General features: G+C 39.8%; 1 protein-coding gene and 1 long non-coding RNA gene across 2 annotated transcripts; one reads left to right on the top strand and one right to left on the bottom strand.

Moving 5' to 3' along the window:
* Positions 1–11247: 11247 nt before the first annotated feature.
* On the top strand, positions 11248–15824 carry LOC100711896 (taste receptor type 1 member 3-like). Its single transcript, XM_003459580.4, has 8 exons — positions 11248–11553; positions 11654–11954; positions 12211–12567; positions 12666–13082; positions 13190–13393; positions 13506–13626; positions 14161–14531; positions 15165–15824. The coding sequence occupies exons 1-8, from the start codon at positions 11351–11353 to the stop codon at positions 15753–15755; spliced, it is 2565 nt and encodes an 854-aa protein (XP_003459628.1). The 5' UTR covers positions 11248–11350; the 3' UTR covers positions 15756–15824.
* LOC109202264 (uncharacterized) lies at positions 15459–20433 on the bottom strand. The gene is made up of 3 exons (XR_002062230.1): positions 20337–20433; positions 18653–18718; positions 15459–15538 (listed from the first exon to the last, which is right to left on the bottom strand). It is a non-coding gene; the product is annotated as an uncharacterized LOC109202264 (long non-coding RNA).
* Between the last annotated feature and the right edge of the window lie 747 nt (positions 20434–21180).

The following is a 21180-nucleotide window of genomic DNA, read 5'->3' as shown; positions in this document are numbered from 1 at the left end:
TGTTTCAGAGTCCTGGCCAATTAATGTGCAGCTGTAGCAGTCTTCACTCTTCCGGGAAGGCTTTTCACAGGATTTTAGAGCTCAGCTGTGGGGATTTGTTCAGTCACAAGACGATTTGTCATGTCTGCCAAGCACTGATGTTAGCTCATCGAACCTGGCAAATATATCATAAAAATGTTAGATGAAAATGCAGTCAGCACTAGCCAGTAAAAGTTAAAAAGTTGGGTGTTAATAAACTTTGTGTACAGATATTCCTTAAAACACCTCTCATATATGTCTTTAAATCAATTTACAATGAGCAAAAAAATTTACTTAATATCCTTCATACTGATTTCTCTTTCTCTTGTCTCAGTGTGGAACAGTGCTGTAAAGGTGTGTGATTAACTCTGTGAGTCAGATGCAGGTGTTTTGCAATTTAAGGAAGGCCTCTAATGCCACCTTTTTTTTTTTTTTTTTTTACAAGTATACATCTTCACACGCAAGCCTACCGTCAGTCAGGAGGAGCCACAGCGTACAGGTTATCATTCATCACACTGGAGACAGTCAGTGGGTCTGCAGCTGGAGCGTCTGTGTTTACACGCTGACAGATTTAGACCAGGCTAGGGATGTGAGTGATCTCTCTCGTGGGGGTTTGCACTTACTATGGTTGTGGATAACAGCCACAGATTAAAGCTGAATTCAATTAGAGAGTCAGAGAGGTTAAATCAGGTCTTCAGATAAGATAAAAAGAAGACATAAAGGTCTCTCTGAAGACCTACAGTACATTATACCTACTTTAGACTGGGAGAGTTTAAACAGAGTCCAGGGGCTTCAGTACAACCCGGAGCCCATCTCTGTATCACGGTGCTAGTTTGTCATTTAGACAGCTATTGCCAGTGCATGATAATGGTGATGACTGGTATTGTCACTTGCCTGGAGTAATGCAATGTGGATTTTCCTGTAAGGTCACCGGAGTGACGCAAAAGCTGTGTCTTAAAAGCACAAACTAAGTCATCTATCCAAATAAAATACAGGCTACACACAGTGAGTAACGCATGTCAGGTGTGTGTGGGTTTTTTTTTTTTTTAACCTTGATTTTGAAACAGATTTGCATCAATAGTTTTGTTCACTGAGCATGGCACGGCAGAACTCTTTCTCACGATTTGCAAACCGTCGTGCTTTTTTTGGTTTGTAGTTTGTAGTGCAAGAGTTTTGTGCAGCGACCTGGACTGTAACTTGCAGCAAGGAGGTCCTTCAAACACAAACTAGTTTGTCATTTCTAAGAGGAGTTTCCATGACCTCACCATATGTGTTTCCAATTTTACTCCCACGACACAGATGAAGTGATACCGATTATTTAACAATATGCCAAGTTTGTATTTGAGTGAGGAGGGCAAGGCAAGGGCAGCTTTAAGAAGAAGGTTACAGTTTAGTCTTAAACAACACAAACACAAAACGCCTTCCTCTCATCTTAATAGAACAAGACCTTTCTTTTAAATATCAATATGAAATGTTAATAATGTAGTGGCTCAGAAATAGTGACACCAGTTGTGTCTGGATTGGTTGCCTGTATACTTTACTTTCATTATGTACTTCTGTCCACCAGTTTACCCAGTATCTAGAGCTTTCTGCCATAGCAGAAATAGACAAAACAATCCAGAGTAGCTATGTAAACTCTACCTGGCAAAGAAAAGGAGTCAACTTGTCAGAGAAGCCAAAAAGCTTTGAAAATGGTGAGCAACAGAAACTGAAAGTTAAATCAGAGACAACCTTGATTCACCCTCATTCAATGGAAAGAGCACTGGGACTTGATAGGGTTAAAAAAAAAAAAAAACAACAAAAGAAAGAAACTTATTGTCATTATTTCTACTCTAACAGGAATAACAAAACCTCCCTCCTTATTAAAGCCTCTTTAAAAGCTCTATTGTCCTCATTCTGTGCAGCACAAAAGGATCCTCATGGGTATCTTACAGAGCGTTTCTTTTGGTAACACAGTTTCAGACTCAAATGTCTCTACGTCTTTTAAGATATTAACTTATTTAGACTAACTCGGACATCCGGGAGCTGATTTTAACTTTAGCAAAACAGCAGAATGCATTTTTGCACAGAACAAGAGCTGAGCTGTGGTACCCTGTCTCTTTCAACAACGGACATTAGATTTAAAACTCCGATGTCACTTCTAGTAAAGACATCCCTTTGCATGGCCAGTGAGCAGGAACAATTACAGTGGCATTATTTTTTCATTGTGTATATATTAAAGAAGAAGGCGAGTATTATTTTTAGACAGACTTAATAAAAGGAAAGAGATCCAATAAAGTGACAGTAATTAATATTGTTACAGCAGTGCTTAAAGGTGGACACACCTATCCTGAATCCAAACTCTGTTTCCACTGAATGAGTTCTGTTTGCTATCCAATTTCCTGAGATTTGCCAACATAAATGTGACTACATGTCAGAGTTGCAGCCTGGTCCCAGAGTGTGGAAAAAAACTCAGCTTAGTGGTCAAAGTAATACAACTGGCCCTCATAACAGACTGATCTCTCTGACACAGTAAATCTACCACCTGAACTTTATCCCCAATCTGACCCATTTCTAGATTCTTATTCTTCTTAATCTGTTCTTTCTCATTCTTTCCTCTCATACACATGCCCTCCCTTGGGCTGTCTGCACTAAAAAGAATAGAAATATTGATGCAATGTCAGGCTGCTCTTGCTAAACAGTTTCCCAGGTTAACACTACCTGCTAGTCAGCACCCAACTCACAGCCCATGTTTCAGTTCGAAAACAGATGCTGTTCTTTCATATCCAGTAAAGTGACAAACGACAATGACAAAACCCAGATATAATTTTTTTAAATTTAAATCTAATTTAATTTATCTTGAGGTATTCTCAGAAAACCACTGAAATCAGTGGAAGAACACATAGATTTTCCCACTCTAATTCCTTCAGGTGTACGGCATTATCACTTTATTTCACTGTTTTAAGAATGAAAAGTGAGGATTTTTTTTTTTTAGCAACAAACTACAATAAAAAGTACAAGCTCAATGATTCACGACATCATGCCTCAGTGTGGTGAGAAGCATGAGTGGAGACAGAGCAGGAGCCCCTGGAGTGGGCATGTGGTGTGGCTGCATAGGGCAGCCCCTAACCTGTGCTGAGGAAGACAGACACCCAGAGGGTCAGACTGTGGCAGCTGGTATGTTTCTAAAACAGGCAGCCCCCCTTCTTACCCCTTCCGCCTCCTCCTCCGCCTCCACCTCCTCCGCCTCCTCCTCCTCCTCCGTCCTCACAGCAGATGCTGATCTCTGTCTGTCTTCAGAAGGAAGCAATTATTGAGTCAGAGGGGGAGACGCACCTCTTTTTAATAAAACCACATCAAATCATCTGATGACTGACAACCTCGGTGCGTGACTCACACGTCGGATGGAAATGCAGAGTGAAAAGGTTCAACAATGACAGGGAGAGAACTGAATTAGAGGACTTAAGAGCAACAGGACTCATGCAGTCAAGACAGAGCCTCAGGCACCAGACATCCCGAGCTTTCATTCCCCCTCATTTATCTTCCCATAAACACCATTTGCCTTCTGCATTTGAGTACTGCTGTCTGACACCATTACCTCCTGTTAATGCCTCGGCTACCGCTCTCCTTTCTTTTTCTTTCTCTCTCTGTCTGACTCAGTGAATGACTGGTATCCTCTGTCAGATCAGCCTCTTACATAAGTTTGATCCGGTAAAATTCCATAGTACCCGCGTACGCCCTGATTCCCTAACTTCTGAGTGTTTTATCCCAATTTCTTAGTGTACAGATACAGCCGCCCACTCGTCGGATGTTTTTCCAGCTGCTCACAAACAGGCTACCTCACTTGAAATGAGGCTTGAATGAATAAAGGAGAGGCATAACCTTTATGAGATTCCATCATATGAAAACACTGTCATTGTTGTGCGTGGCCGTGCCTCCTGCATGGACCGTCTCTTGATTCTTGCCACTGATATGAAGGAAACATCCAGTTTTCCTTTTAGGAAAGGTTAGAACCTGTATTTGATTATGGCAGATGTACTCTAGTTTAATTTCCTTAACAATAATCAGTTTTACTTCATGGAGGCTACACTTTTTATCTTGTTTTTTAAATTTGTGGAGCAGCAATGAACAAAAAGCTGCCCTCCTGATGGACTAAAGTTCAATCTATATAACGCCCATTCTCGGAATCAACCAATTTCTGCAGCATATCTGCTATTTTAGCTAGTAATTGTGCCATTATGTTCACCAGCTAGAACTAATCCTGGTTGCAATTTGTTGTCAAGCAGGTAGTGAACACAGGGGTTACTGGTTTTTTCTAGGAATACATGTGCCTTTCAAAACAGCGACACAGCTAGACAGCTAGACAAAGAGCTGACAAAGAGCTGAAAGCTTGCTATAATGCTCTATAAAGGAAGAGGTATTTACATTCATGTGATAATTCATCCTTTCATGTGTTCATATTGTTTTCAAATTGTCATCTGATACATGGGATTCATAAAAAGATCACTTTAGTATATTTGGACACTTTTATCCCCACTCCAAAAACCATTTCACCACAAACCATTTTCAGTATTGAACGGCTGTCCTGGGAGGGACATGAGGCAGGCTGCCCATTTGTCAGTATGATATAAAGACTAGCAAAGCAAATTTTATTGGAGCTATGGGATATAGGCAGTAAAAAAAAGCTATTACATTCTGGCACAGATCTAGACCACTTTCCTTGACATTGCAACCTTGATGTTCCTTTGCTCGTTGAATGTCCTTCTGCTTTTATGTTACTGGAGGAAATGGCTCATATCACCAGTTCCAGCAGGTTAAAACCACAGGAGGGGAACAGAAAGATTGCAGATAATTCGTCAGATGAGTCACAGAGTGTAGGATGACAGATTAGACCTATCAGTTAGCTTTGGGATGTAACATGACACCTCAGAGACACAAACACACAGTCACAGCGACACACACGCATAAACCTAGGCACACACAGTGAAACGTGACACGCATCAAGTCAGATAAAGAAACGCCTTCTGATTTTGAATGTTTATTTGAAATTGGTAAAGTGAAACATTATGATGTACAGCAAGGTGTGATGTGTGAAGAAGAAAAAAGAAAGATTTTTCTCGAACCATGTTGCATGTCATGTGCATGATAAGAACACAGCACACAGAGTAAAAATGTCCCTTTTTTTTTTCTACAAATGCAATATGCCCACATGGCCAGCTGTAGCTGTTTGCAGATCTGGAATTGTTTGTACAGCACAGGTCAGACAAACTGTACTGTTCTTCATTGCCTTGGTCCATAATGTCACCAGAGTTTGCACAGCTGTGACAACAGCGTACATTTGGACAAACAGATAGATAACCGAACAGTCGTTCAGGTGATGTCTCTTTGAGTTTCTGTCCTTCACAGTATTCCCAACACATAAAATAGAAACACATTTTTTGTGTGGGGGATATTTGGCAATGCCTTTTTTCATTTCATAACTCACTACAAGCTCCTAACACGTGATGTAACACTTTTCCTGTGTACTCTTATAATTCAACAAGTTCATAAACTGATTCAGCCCCACAGGCTGTCGTAAATCAGTCATGATCCAGAGATGCACCCAAACACTGTTGTGCCTTATTTGAAATAGTTTTCCGCACCAAGCATGAAAATAACTTTTTGCCTTGACCTGAAGGTAAGTGAGTTTAGAGTGTAAACACTGTTGTTCCGCGGTTTGTACTCTAAATTTGGACAGGGCTAACCCAATTCTGAGAACTGAGTTAAATTGTGTGTAGTTTTTCTTGATTTTTATCAAGCTCCTCCTGTAGGCTGTAACTGGATGATAAACCTCCACAGAACAGTGTGGTAGCTTTTTAAGTATTAAGTGTTTGCATAATACTTAACTAGGCAAATCTTGCCATCAACTGGTTGCAAATATAATAAAACAATACACACGAGTGTTTCATTGTTTATATACTGTATCACTGCACATGTAGATGTATGTAGAAATAGAGGTTGCAACACAACTCTGAGGTGCACACGCACGCAGGCACTTACACACAGCCTAAAGACACGAAGAAGAACAAGTTTTACTGCTGACATGGGGGAGGATGAATCCTTTATTTAACTCTTCAAGGTGAGGTAAAAGCACTGCATGTGCGTGCTTGGATTGCGACACCACATATGGTTCAGTCCTGACCAATTGGCCCTGCAGTCTTACAACAGGCGGTGGCTCATCGTCGCCCCAGGTTTCTTCTACTATCAGTGATCAGGACAGCTCTCATGTCCACTGGTACAGTTTAGTACTCTGCTGCCCGGCTGCACAGACTCCCTGGCTAGCTGGTTGTCCTCACTCTGCACAGAGAGGCTGGCTAATAATTTGTCAGCCCCTGTGGGGTATGAGGCCAACATGTCAACAACGGGCCCAGTGTTTCTCAAGCCAGCAATGGAGATTAGAGAGTGAGGCTGATCCGGCCACTCTGCAGGCAAAGAGGAGGGGGAACAGCGAGGGAAGGAGGGACAAAGGAAGCGAGGGAGAGCAAGTCGTATTCCTGACTTTCACTAAGGGAGGGAGTGCAGCTCAGACAGTGTTTTGCAACAGTCACAGTCACTTGGGACAGACACAAGGGGCACTATTGGCATATTATCACTGCCAGCCACAGTGCATTAATGCTGGCACAAGGGCAGAAAAAATGTGTTCAGAAGTATCTATTTCTTCACATCAACATGTGCATGGTGTTCCCCTGATGCAAAGAACACCTTTTAGATTGTTTCTCAGAGGTGTTGTGCAAGAGTGTTCCCTTCTTTGCAGTGAACTCGTGGAAATGTACAGACAAACAGGAAATGCAGCATCAGACTTCCAGGACAAAACACTTTTCTTCTTAGATTCAACATTTCAACAGGTTGACTCCCATCTGTTATCAGTTGTTCAAACAGCAGCTTGCTACACAATGTACCTCCTGCCCACACAGCTGCTGACACCTTCTAGACTTCATGGCCAACAAAGCGATGTATCTTAATCTGAATTTGATCAACTTAGACTTTTCTTTTCTTTTTTCAATAGCGTAACTGTCCTCTATTTATTAGACAGTGTCAGATCTCTGTCCACCTGACAAGGCAGACTTTGTGAGTGTGTGTGGTAAAGCCAGTAGAATACACACATCTGACATCTAGTGGCTGAGCTATGTAAATTCAGGTGTAGCATACACAAAACAAGGTGCATACAAGAATACACACTTTATAGTTATATATATATTTATATATATTTGTATTTTGTCTTTAGAGAGACAGTGCGTGAAAAATACTAACCTCTAGTGGCATCTGGCCATACAGAAAGTTTGTTCCTACTTTGTCACAAGAACATTGTTTCTTATAAACACTCTTCATAAGAACCATTAGCAAGTAAAAACAATTGACAGTCATGAGATTGAGGCACTGCTTCTGAAGCCTTGTTGCTGGTTAGACTTTTTATGTATTCTTTTTTCCTCTTCCCCACTCACTTAGTACTGTGCTTGACATAAAACAGGGAACAGTTTGCATACCTGTGATGTTGGCCCACATCATCAGTAAAGGTTTTCCTTAGCTACAAAACATAACAAGGTAGGAGGCGAATTTATGCTTGAGGAAGAAAGCTGCTCAAACATAAACAAGATGTTAATCTGCGTGCGCTTCATGCGCACAAGGCCAGAATCACTGAACCCACCCTCACACAAGATCCAGTCAGAGACATGTAAGCATCTTTAAATGTTTCTGTAAATAAAGTGATCCTAACGATTCACAGGAAGGATAAAAGTTTGAATGCCAGCTTGTGTTAAAAGAGTGATGGTTAGCAGACAGGCGCAGACAGGCTGTACTAAAGAAAACATTTCATCATTGCTCTTCTTACGTCAAGATGACAAACAAGATAGGCAGCAAAACTCCTCCTTTATGTTCTTGAACAAAGACTTCCTGTAACTGAAACATCTTCAAATCAGGCCTGTTCAGGTCAAAAGATAAGTGTACACAACAAAAAATGGTGACGTTTGATCTGCATATAATGCAAGAACCTAAGCAGTGGGCTGTAACTGTTTCAGTTTGTGTGCTGAAAAAATGCTTAATGTGTTATCCTGCAGAGCAAAATTACTACAGTTTTCTATAAGTGGCCACAAAACAAATTTCACCTTATTCAATGTGAAATATTATTGCAGTGTCTCTATGTGGCTTTCTCTGCCCTGTTTAGTGACTAATCAAATGGGAATGTGATTTTGAAAAATGGTTTTAGTAGTAGGGCAAATTGGAAACCACTTCCTCCACTGCTTCTCTTCAGGACTTTTTCATAAAAGTGAATATGCAGACATCAAAGAGAAAAAAACTCAACTCTTCCTTATAGTATTATACCACAAATCTGTTTCCCTTTCATTTTTGCCTTCTGTCACATTCTCAAATGCTTCCCTGTTTATAGTACAGGCTTTACGGCAATGTAAAAAGATAGTTGAGAATACACGAGGGGATTAACATTAAAATAAGATAAAAAGGACGTTGGAATATTTTCCTGTTAAAAACACTTCAGGACTTTTGTGACCAAACCCATAACAAACAGCAATTGAACGACTGGTTATTTTAAGATATTTGAACGGGCAAATGATTACATGAGTAAATATTTGTTTGGTATATAGAAGAGAAAAAAAAAAGGCTAACAGCAAACACACAGTCTACAGGCCTGAACCAGACAACCACAGGGTCAAATCTGACACAATGGTCACTTTACAAGGTGTAAAAATAGAAGAGAAACTCAGTTTTTATTAAAATTTTCAAAACAAATTGATCAAATCAGATAGAATACAAACTAACTATATGTGAAGGTTTTTGGCTTTGATGTGTGCAATAGAAAAGCACCCAGAACAACAGCAGATTTATTGATTGTGGAATACCACAGACATATTAAAACAGACTTTTCATTATCAGCCAGTAAACTTAAATAGATGGTTCATTAAAAATAACAATTTCACAAAATACAGAACTGTCCAAAAGTTTCAAGCACAACTCATTGCTTTATATTTTGCTTCCAGGGAGCCAGAGTTTCTTATAATGTTTTAAATGGTCTTGTGTTGTGTCCACAAGTCAAAGAAAAGCTGGAAAAGAGCCAATTTTAAATTCTATCTTCAGGTCCTTTGCTACTTTTGTTAATACGTGGCAAGAAAAAAAGTATCTATAGAAGATGAACAGTGTCTGAAAGTAATATCATTAGGAAAAAGAATTTTATTTTTTTTTACAAAAACCTGACACAGGACTAAAGAGGTGCATTTGCATCAGAAAAGCATTTTTAAGGGTGGGAAACAGGGAGAAAAGGATGAACTATTTCAGATTAGATAAAAACTGGACTGAAAATCAGTGGCAACAGGTCTCAGAGTGATGAGTCCAAATTAGAAAATTTTATTTCAAATCGTCATCAGAGATTGTCCAGAGAGGTACAAGAGCTTGTCAAAATAGATGGAATTATAAACACAACAAAGCACAATCAGATTTTTAGCCCCCATGTTCCATTGCCAACAGCTTCATTTTTCAGCATGACAATGATCCCAAACATTGGATGGAAAATGCACAATATCAGTTATGGATTGACCTCCCAATATCCTGGACCTCAACATTATTGAAGGAGTGTGGTATCTTTACAGAGGATGGAAAAAATGCAATGCCAATATTCAAAGAAGAGCTTTGAATAACTCATCCTCTATGAAGAATACAAACTGTGCTTTTGCCTTTTATCTTGTATTTCTGTTTATGTTTGCACATTTTTAATAAGTCACTGCACCTATTTCAACATAATGAAAAGATGGACGGCTTGAGACTTTTGCACAGTACTGTACTTCTACTCCTTTACACTACAAGAAAGATTAAGCATAGGAAATGCTTTCTTAAAGCTGATTATTATGGAAGGGTTTAACAGGTTTGGCTTACTTTAGCCTAACCTGAACTGTTTGTGGTCCATGAACACATTTAAGAACAATTCAAGGCCTTGTGTGAATGACTCCAGGAAAGAAAATAAACTTGAAGAAAGCCAAGTTTATTTATTTATTTATTTTTTAATGTTGATTAGTTAATAATATAATGGCTTAGTTGGGCTTGTTTTTAGCTCAGTGTCTTAATATCGATTCCAGTTTTACCAAATAAAATGCACACTAAAGAAAACAACACTTAGCCTGTCAGTTTACTTTGGCTTCATGTGAATTCACACCTCCTTTCTGTAGAAACTCAAGTATGCAAATCAAGTGCATGGGATGTTTTTATGCTGTTTGTTGGTACAAATATCACTCAGCCAATTATTAACTGAAAATATGTCTGTGGTGTGTAAAACTTTTACTCAAGCTTGCAAGATGTCTCTTTCCACATTTGCACCATTTTAGACAGTAGTCCATAGATGTTACAGATCTTTCATGGGATACATGCACGTTAAAACGGGAATGGCCATATGTTTTTTTAAAATATGTTACCAAATATTTTTAAAATACAGATAATCTGGACCTGTAATATTTTTTAAAGGCAACTGAATTATAAACAAAACCTTCAAAGCTTGTACAGGATATTTTTAAATGAACATTTAAAAGAGCTTACTTATGTCTGCTGTAGGTTTATTTAAATATCTTTTGCATGAACCTGCTTTGTGCAACATTACATGCAAATACACATGCAAAGCCAACAGTGAGGTAAATTTTTTTTAAAAAATGAACAAAAACAGATCATAATATAATGTTCAACATCACCACAACTTTAAACATCTGTGAGTAGTTTTTGTGGCCTCTTGGGTTCGTCACTATATATTTTCACATAAATGACCAAAAGTAACCAACTTGCAAAACCATAACATTGGACATGCAAGGTGTTGCTGAGATAACATCTCAGTAAGTAGACACAAAGGAGTTTACTGTGTGTGCTCATCTCATGAAATACTGATACACCAAAAAAAAAAGAAGGAAAAACAAATTTCAAACCACAAACAAATGTCATGAAAATGTCATGAAAGATGAACACTGCTGATGCAGCATACATGCTAACATAGAGTAATAACATAGCGTCTCTATGGTGAGTCTTTTCATCTAGGAGGGTGATAATTAAATGCAATATCTTAACTGTGTGAAAATCATTAGTCTTTTTTAGCATCATCAAAAAAAAATTTCTAAGAAGATTGTATGAAAAGATTCATATCAGGTCATACTACACATAGTTTGTATTTATTTACGATTCGCTCTTCCTAAACTGTCAGGTTTGGTCAGACAGGAGAGGGAGGGCATATGGACTTATGGGTGAATTTGCATAAAACCATCTGTCATGATGTACTGACAAGAAAGTAGACTAATGTTAGTGCTGTGCCTTCAGTCTAACACGTATTGGCATCATGGCTTCACGTCTCACTCTGCTGGTTTTCTGCTTTTTCTTTAGACTGAGCTGCAGTCAGAGTTTGCCTGAATGGGTCAGCAACATTTCTTCCAACCTCTTCAGTTTGTCTGGGGACATTATGCTCGGAGGGCTCTTTCCCATTAACGACATCACCAGCAGCCTCAGTGACATAACAGAGCCCAACCAGATAAGATGTAAAAGGTAAGGATGGTTAAGAAAAATTCATCACATATATAAATGACAGTGTATGCTAACCCTAGCTTACCATGCCTTCTACCGTTTTCTGCTTGTGGCTGAACAGTTTAAATGAACGTGGATTGGGACTTTCTATAGCAATGAAATACGCAGTGGATGAAATCAATGGAAACCAGACTCTCCTCCCTGGCATCAAGTTAGGTTATGAAATCTATGACACATGCACACAAGCATCAGTCATTATAAAGCCCACTCTGTCCTTCCTCACTGCAAAATCCAGCCAAGAACTATCTGTGCAGTGTAATTACACCGACTATGAGACCAGTACAGTTGCAGTGATTGGTCCTCTTGTGTCAGAAATGGTGTCAGTCATTGGAAAACTCCTGGGATTCTTTTTGATGCCACAGGTTTGAATACACATACATCTTAAGACTTGCAACATAGTTTCTATTAATGCAAAGATCTGACATTAAATATTTCAAATGTAAAGGTAACTCTTACAAGTAGATCTAAGGATTTGTGCCAGGTTATATCACAGAAAATTAATTCTTTCCTGTTTAGTTAATGTAGCATTTTTACCATGATATATTAGGTATTATGCAGTATGTCAACAGTGAGTAAAGGTAAATAACACTATTCTTTTGTTTTTTATACTTGCACCAGATTAGCTATGGGGCCACCAGTGACAAATTCAGTGATGATGTTTCCTACCCGTCATTCTTTCGTACGGTGCCCAGTGACAAATTGCAAGTGGATGTCATAATAAAGCTAATACAGGAATTTGGGTGGAACTGGGTGGCAATTGTGGGCAGTGATGAGGAGTACGGACAACGAGGTGTGCAGATGTTCACCAAACTGGCAGACAACACATCTATCTGTGTGGCCTATCAGGGCCTGATTCCAGTGTACACTGACCCTAAACCAGCGATCGAAACCATTATAGGCAATATAAAAGACACTAAAGTTGGAGTGGTGGTGGTGTTTACTCTTCCAGAGCAAACTAAAGTCTTTTTTAAAGAGGTTGGTGAAGTAGATATCTAAAGCAACTAAGAAATGTATTATTTTCTATTGGTGGTCAGAATTTGTTCAGTACCAGTCAATCGTTTAATTTATTCCAGGTTATCAGGAGTAATTTAACAGCTGTTTGGATTGCCAGCACAAGTTGGACCATCCATGCTCAAGTGACTTCTCTGCCTGACATTGATAAAATTGGAACAGTCATTGGATTCCTTGACAAAATAGGCACGCTCGGCCTGTTCACCGATTATGCAATGGAGCTCTTCAAGAAACTCAGTGCAGACCGGGCAAAGACATCCACTCTGACCACAAATCTTAATCATCCAAACAATCGCTGCCCACAATGCTGGAATTTGTCACCAGACAACATTAGCATAGTACAAGCACCTGCAGTGCAAAGATCAGCTTTCAGTGTGTATGCTGCTGTTTACAGTGTAGCACAGGCACTGCATAACCTGCTGGAGTGCAATTCAACTGCCTGTAAGTGGGGATCTGGAAGCAAAATCTATCCCTGGAAGGTGATTTATTTTATTTTTTCTAGTATATGGGTGAATGCACAAAATTTGCAATCAAGTTTATCACTAACAACAATAATTAAATCATTAAAAAAATCATCATTTTGCAGCTGTTGGAGACTTTAAGGAACACTTCTGTTAACATCAATGGCACACGTATAGAGTTTGACAATAATGGCAACCCAAACATGGGTTACAATGTCATTCAGTGGGACTGGAAAGACCCATCAAAAGTGAATTTTAAAACTGTGGGAAATTATACCGAAGAGAAACTGTTCCTCAATAAGGCCCTCTTTAATTGGTCAGCTGACAAGGTAACTTTTTTAAAAATAAATTGTGTTAAAGGTATTTCAACCAATTTAGTCAAATCATTACCCAGTTTGAATTCCTGAATTATTTATTTAATTTAATTTACAACTTTTGCAGGTTCCTACATCAAACTGTTCAGCAAAATGTGACGCAGGTCAGGTCCACAGAGTCAAAGGCTTCCATTCCTGCTGTTTTGACTGCATTGACTGTCTTGCTGGCACTTACCAAGCAAAAAATGGTAGTGTGGTTGTTCATTCTTGTCTTACATATCTGACCTTGCTTATTTGAATTCTTGTCAGAGATAGATACTCTCACGCATTTCTCATAAAATAAACCTACAGGTTAATTTAGTATAACCTAAAAAATAACCATAATGAGCGTTCCTCTACCTGCCAGCACTGCTAAAGTTCTCAGAGTGATGCTATTATAATCGGGGGTATTTCTAGGACTTTTTAAATTGAATAGCCAGGAAACAGGCAAAGGCAAAAACTTGGGAACTCAGAATATTTAATCATAAATTAAACTCTAAGTTAAAAAAAAAAAGTTAAAATAAATGACCTAGTATGAAGTAGAAAGTGCAATATTTGTAAATAATAGTGGAGTAGAAGCAGAAGTAGCATAACATAAAAAGGCTTAAATAAAGTACAAGTACTTCAAATTAAGTACTTCAATAAAGTACTAAACACATTAAGTTGCATTCCTATGAGTCCTATCTATATGCTCTTGATTAACAGAGGAAGTGTGTGTGTGTTTTGTCCTTTCTCACTCATAGATGACACCCAGTGTACTAAGTGTCCCAACCGTCAGTGGTCCCACAATCGCAGCACGAACTGCACTGACCCCATCTTTAAGTTTTTGGAGTGGCACAGCCAGGATGCTGTGATAATGATGCTGGTTGCTACGCTCCTGCTGATATGTCAGGGTACGGTGGGTGTCGTGTTCCTGATGCACCGAGGAACCCCCCTGGTAACGGCCTCGGGGGGTCCCTTGAGTTTTGTGGCTGTGCTCGCCCAGATGGGAGCATGCCTCAGTCTGCTGTTTTTCCTGGGGAAGCCAGGGGATGTGGTGTGTCGTCTTCAGCTGCCCTTCACCTCCTTTTTCCACACTGTCACCCTCTCCATTATAGTTTCCATCTCACTAAAGGTGAGGAAAGACTTGGGAAACACTGCCACACATTGGCAGTGTGCAGAAACTACAGAATTGGTTAGACATAAAGATAATTGTCAAAGTACAATTTATATTTATATTAACATCAATAAAAAATGGTAAATGGTAAATGGTAAATGGCCTGTATTTATATAGCGCTTTACTAGTCCCTAAGGACCCCAAAGCGCTTTACATATCCAGACATCCACCCATTCACACACACATTCACACACTGGCGATGGCAAGCTACATAGTAGCCACAGCCACCCTGGGGTGCACTGACAGAGGCGAGGCTGCCGAACACTGGCGCCACCGGGCCCTCTGACCACCACCAGTGGTAATTAACAACTTTAGTGTATTCAAAAATACTGCCAACAAATCACTTCAAATGCACTTAAGTAAAAACATAAAATGGCAGCTTCTGAGGTCTACAAAACTAGCCTTTTAATGACTAATGATGTAGTTGCTTTTTTATTTAGTTTTGTACAATATGAATTTCTAACCACCTAACTGTGACTTGATACAACCCCAAACGTTTGTGTAATTATTGCCTATGTGGGAGAGTGCACAATATACTGTGGAACCGATGTACACAGGACAAGACTAATGGTAACCTTTCTTTTCAAACAGATACTCTACGTGACAGAGTTCTCCGAGATGGCTGCCTCTCACCTGCATACATTAAGAGGCCCTGCGAGCTGGCTGTTTGTGCTGATCTGCTGCGCTGTGCAGGCTGGTCTCTGTGGCTGGTTTGTTCAAGAAGGACCTTCATTGTCTGGAAATGTGGCAAATATGACAATAGATTTTGCAGAATCATTCCTCTCGTGTCCTGTTTCACCTTTGATTGGATTTGCCTTAATGCAAGGTTTCAATGGTGCAATGGCCCTTGCATCCTTCATGTGCACCTTCATGGCAGTGAAGCCTCTTCTTCAGTATAACCTAGCCAGGGACATCACCTTTTCCACCCTGATCTACTGTGTCATTTGGGTGATCTTTATTCCAATCTACACAGAAAACAACAGAGATAATAACAAGAACAGGTCAATTGTCCATGTTTATTTCAGCCTGGCAAGCAACTTTGGACTGTTGGCAGCCTACTACTTCCCAAAATGCTACTTGCTGTTAAGGAAACCTGAATTAAACACAGCAAAGTACTTCTGTACCTTCTTAGAGGGCGTCCCACCAACTCAAACCCAGCCGAAACCACAGGAAGGGCAATAAACAAATAAACTGCACATGAAGTCAATCAAAGAATCGTGTATTCTAAAAACCAAACATTACATTACATTTGTGGTTGTGTAATATACAGGGTGGGCCATTTATATGGATACACCGTAATAAAATGGTAATGGTTGGTGATATTAGAGTCCTGTTTGTGGCACATTAGTATATGTGAGGGGGCAAACTCCTCAAGATGGGTGGTGACCATGGTGGCCATTTAGAAGTCGGCCATCTTGGATACAACTTTTGTTTTTTCAATAGGAAGAGGGCCATGTGACACATCAAACTTATTGGTAATGTCACAAGAAAAACAATGTTGTGCTTGGTTTCAACGCAACTTTATTCTTTCATGAGTTATTTACAAGTTTCTCTTTGTGCACAGCCATTGACATGTCGAAGAGGTTAACACGTGAGGAGCAGATCGAAATTGTGTTGATATCTGGTGAACGCACTAACTGGGTCATTGCAGCAGATTTCAATGCAAGACACCCTACGAGACCACCCATCTCCCATGCTACAGTTAGCAAACTGCTTGCTAAGTTTCGTGAAAGTGGTTCAGTGTTGGATTTGCCAAAATGTGGACGCAAGAAAACTGTCACTAATGCAGAAACATCAGTGGCTGTCCTAGCTTCATTCAGCAAGAGCCCACAGCGTAGCACTCGCCGCATGTCACTGGAGAGTGGCATTAGTCGAACATCCCTTCGGTGGATATTAGCTACTCACAAATGGCACCCTTACAAACTCCAGCTACTGCAGCATCTCAACGAGGATGACCCAGATCGGTGCACAGAATTTGCAGAATGGGCAAAACAAAAATTGGAACAGGACCCTCAGTTCACGCAGAAGATTTTGTTCAGTGTTGAGGCAAACTTTTATGTGAATGGTGAAGTTAACAAACAAAACCACCGCTATTGGTCTGACACTAACCCACACTGGATGGATCCCTCCAAGACTGTTGGAAGAACAAAAGTGATGGTTTGCTGTGGTATGTGGGGTACAACGATAGTGGGTCCATTCTTCATCAATGGAAAGCTCAAGGCCACTGGATATTTGAAATTGCTACATGATGATGTGTTTCCCTCTTTATGCACTAAAGCTGGCACGTTCCCTGAGTTTTTCCAGCAAGATGGTGCACCACCACATTATGGGTGCCAGGTCCGAGCATTCCTAGATGAACAGTTTCCTGGAAAGTGGATTGGTCGTCGTGGGCCAGTTGAATGGTCTCAAGGTCTCCCGATCTGACCCCCTTAGACTTTTATCTTTGGGGTCATCTGAAGGCAATTGTCTATGGTGTGAAGATACGAGATGTGCAGCACCTGAAACTACGGATACTGGATGCCTGTGCTGGCATTTCTCCTGCGGTGTTGCTATCAGTGTGTGAAGAGTGGGAGAAGAGCGTTGCATTGACAATCCAACACAATGGGCAACACATTGAACACATTTTATAAGTGGTCAGAAAACTTGTAAATAACTCATGAAAGAATAAAGTTACGTTGAACCCAAGCACACCATTGTTTTTCTTGTGACATTACCAATAAGTTTGATGTGTCACATGGCCCTCTTCCTATTGAAAAAACAAAGGTTGTATCCAAGATGGCCGACTTCTAAATGGCCACCATGGTCACCACCCATCTTGAGGAGTTTGCCCCCTCACATATACTAATGTGCCACAAACAGGACTTTAATATCACCAACCATTACCATTTTATTACGGTGTATCCATATAAATGGCCCACCCTGTATAACAAAGGCTAGTAGACTATAAAATACACTAGATTAGGTTAAAATAAGCATTTTATCCTAATACTCTGCAAGCATGTAACCCATACAGCAAATATCAAAGAGTGCATTGTGTTTGTTTAGTAACCTGAAGTCTATGGGTTCACATTTGTTGCTGATTATTTTCGAGGAATATTGTTTTGCGTGTATTAATGTTAGTCACAAAAGCATTAACCGAATAAAAATAATAGTGCGACTAAACTTAATGTACTGCAAAATGTTTTGTTTTTTTAATATGCATGTTTGCAGTTTTGAAATACACTGTTAGAGATGCAAGTCCAGCACGCAATACATTTGGCTTTCAAGTATTGTCTAGTTGAACAAAAGTAAAATTGTCATGCAGACAGTTCTGCTTCTGAATAATACACTTTATGTTATTTGAATCACTGAGTTTGAGTTTAATCTTTTAGCTGCTAACATAGTGTCATAACTTTGTTGTTGAATAACTGATCGTCTCTTTTTTTTCTTTATTGTATTACTGTAATGAAATGTAATGATGAAACAGGTAGCAAACTCAAATGTCATATGTGCCATGAGCTACAGGTTTAGTTTTCATCATCTTACATGGATGTGGCTGTTCCACACCACGAGGACACATGCACTCCCACCACCACAGTCACGCAAATCGCCAGAACCTGAACACTAACACACAAAGTGGTGACGAGAACCCACACAAACCCAGAAACCCCAAGTGGCCCAAACCAACAGTGAAGACCAAGTCAGAGTGGATAATAAGGTGCTGAGCCAAAAACATGCAGGGAGGCCTCCACCAGTGCCCGAGGCCACACAACACATCCTGGTCTCACCCAAGCAGTATGGACTGCCAAGAAAAGGAACCATAGCACAGTAAGAGCTAAGGGAACCCTAACAGACCCAAAGCCCAGGAAATATACCAGCTGGCACAACCCCAGCAGCACAGCGTGCCCACATGACCCCCCAACCTCTCTGCTACCTGCACACAGGTGCCCACCATATCCCAGAGGGTCCGAACATAGTAGTGGTCAAGCTCCAGGATTGCAGCAAGAACCTCATATCAAACCCACTGGCAAGCACAGCTCAGGGGGAACAGACTAAGGGAAAGGAAAGGGAAGGGGAAAGGGAAGAGAAGAGGTACTCACATATCCACGCCCCACATTGAAGGACACCAGCTAAGGCAGGGAGAGCCATGGTGCCCAGATGAGGGGCTGAAAAGAAATGTCTTTCCATATTACAAATTTCAGGAACACAGCCCAAAGTCCCAAATAGGTCATTTTTATGTGGCAGCTGATGGAGTTAAGGTTCCATCAGCCCCCACCTCAAAAATTATTAAGTGAAAAGTGTAGATTTGATTTAAAAAAACAAACAAACATGTTTCTTTGGTACAAAGTGTAAGAAAAATGGATAAGAAAAATCATGGATGCAGAGGAAAGACACACAATGTACCTGCTGCCGACACAACTGTTTAGATCTTCTAGACTTCCAGCAAATCAGTGCATGTCATATCATGTTTTCGCAATTCAGGCTACTACTGTATTTATGGCAGATAGCATATCTCTACTGGTAGGTTTCTACTGAAAGTCCAACTGACAAAAAACAGACTGTGTGAGTGTTTCTGAGGTGAGGTCAAAATACTGTATATACAAATCTGACATCTAGTGGCTGAGATATATAAATTCATATCCAGCATACAGTTGTAAAGAAAGCAGAAAAAAGAACAAACACTGCATGATTTATATGCAACATATCCATGGTTAGTGAGCTTTTTTGAGTGAAAACTTCTTTTGTCTGCTTTCCTATTCCCTTCAGGAAGTGCAGAAAACCTGCACTTCCTGAAGTGGCCACTTGGTTGAATTCAAAATAAATCAAACTCCATAAACTGTAGGTACTTTCAGCTGCTCCCTTACTTCCCAAGGGGTCACCACAACAGACAGATGTTACCTTTGCCACCAATTTTACACCAGATGCCTTTCCTAATTTGTGTCTTCTCCTGGTCTTGAAATTCCCATCCCAACCTCTAATGGCATCCAGCCAAGCAGAAAGATTTTGTGCTACTTTGTCAAGAGAAAACTGTTTACAGCATTCATAGGAATCATTATCAGAAGACAACTACCGGCAGCGGTTATAGGTTTTGCAGTCATGTTAATATATTTTTTTACTTTTTCCGTTGTCTTAGTACTGCACTGATTTATCACTGTGTATGAAACAAAACAGGCAACTCTTCGCCTGTGTGTGATGTTGGCCCAGATTATCAATAAATGGTCTCCTTAGCTACAAAACACAAAAAGGTAGGAGGTGATTTCATGCTTGAGGAAGAAAGCTGCTCTGACATAAACAAGATGTTAATCTTGCATGCACTGTATGCACAAATAATGAACCCGCCCGCACACAAGATCCAGTCACAGACATGTAAGCATCTTTAAATGTTTCTGCAAATAAAGAGATCCTGACCATTCACAGAGAGGATAAAACCTTGCATGCCAGCTTGTGTTAAAAGGGTGAGGGTAAGTAGACAGGCGCAGACAAGCTGTATTAAAGCAAACTAACACCGACCTTCTTACGTCAAGATGACAAGATAGCAGAAGACTTCCTTTATTCCCACGGCAAACCCTTTTGTAACCCATATGTCCTAAAGTCAAGCTTACTTTTGTCAAAAGATACATTGAAAAAATGACTGATGAAGTTTTATTCACATATAATGCAAGAACTTGCAGAAGTGTGGTCAACATGTTTTTAATGCTAAACAAAAGTTAATTTTGCAGGGCAAATTTCTATATTGTAGTTTCCGATCAGTCACAGGTAAACATCTTTTCAGAGGATTCTTACCTGAGAAGTATTTCCAACAGGTAGTGTATGTTTCTGTGGTTTAGTAAAAGCAGACTGGATCAGTGGGGGGGCATATCTGAGCATTCAAAGTCTCTTACCGCTTTGATAACTATAAGGATCTGGTGATGAATGAAGCAGTTCTTTCATGTGCAGGAAATGATCTGATAAAATGCAGGTGTGCCAACATGTGATTCAGCAGGAACAGGTGAGGGTACACTCCTGTGGGTTGTCCCTACAGGAAGGAAAGAGAACGGCCAGAGGCAAGATGCTGTCAAAATATATATTGTAATATAAAGCACCTTGAGGTGATTGTTGGGATTTGATGCTGTATAAATAAAATTGAATTCAATTAAAATAAATTGAGATGACCGTTAAAACTACACATTTTCATAATCTGTTTGTAGCAGCTGCTTTGCACCTTGACGTTCTCTGCTGTTGCTGTGAGGATTTCTCAGTGAAATGTGATTCGGAAGAATGCCTTTAGTTATGTGGAGCAAACTGGAAACCACTTCCTCCTTGCATGCTTCAAATGTCAACTAGAGAATCAGGACTAGAAAATGCAACTCTTCCTTATAGTGACATTCTCTTCCTCTATAGTATGTCGGTTAATGTGTTATACAGTGATGCATATTGAATGTTTCCAACTTAAACCCTAGAAATGATTAATGTGGTTTTCTTTTACTCATGTTTCTCCTCTTATGTTTGTAGGCCATCACATTTTAATGGTTTTAATTAGAATTTTTAATCAGAAAAAAAGTTTACAATTTGTATACAAAACATTAGACATGCTGGTGAGTCTGTACCTGTGTTCTGTTACAGGTTTGTTACACAAAAAGTGGTGGTG

Source organism: Oreochromis niloticus, linkage group LG5 (genome assembly GCF_001858045.2).
Source record: "Oreochromis niloticus isolate F11D_XX linkage group LG5, O_niloticus_UMD_NMBU, whole genome shotgun sequence".
NCBI classification, from domain to species: Eukaryota; Metazoa; Chordata; class Actinopteri; order Cichliformes; family Cichlidae; genus Oreochromis; species Oreochromis niloticus.
Note: the sequence above shows the minus strand (reverse complement) of the source record. Positions and strands in the feature narration are given on the sequence as shown.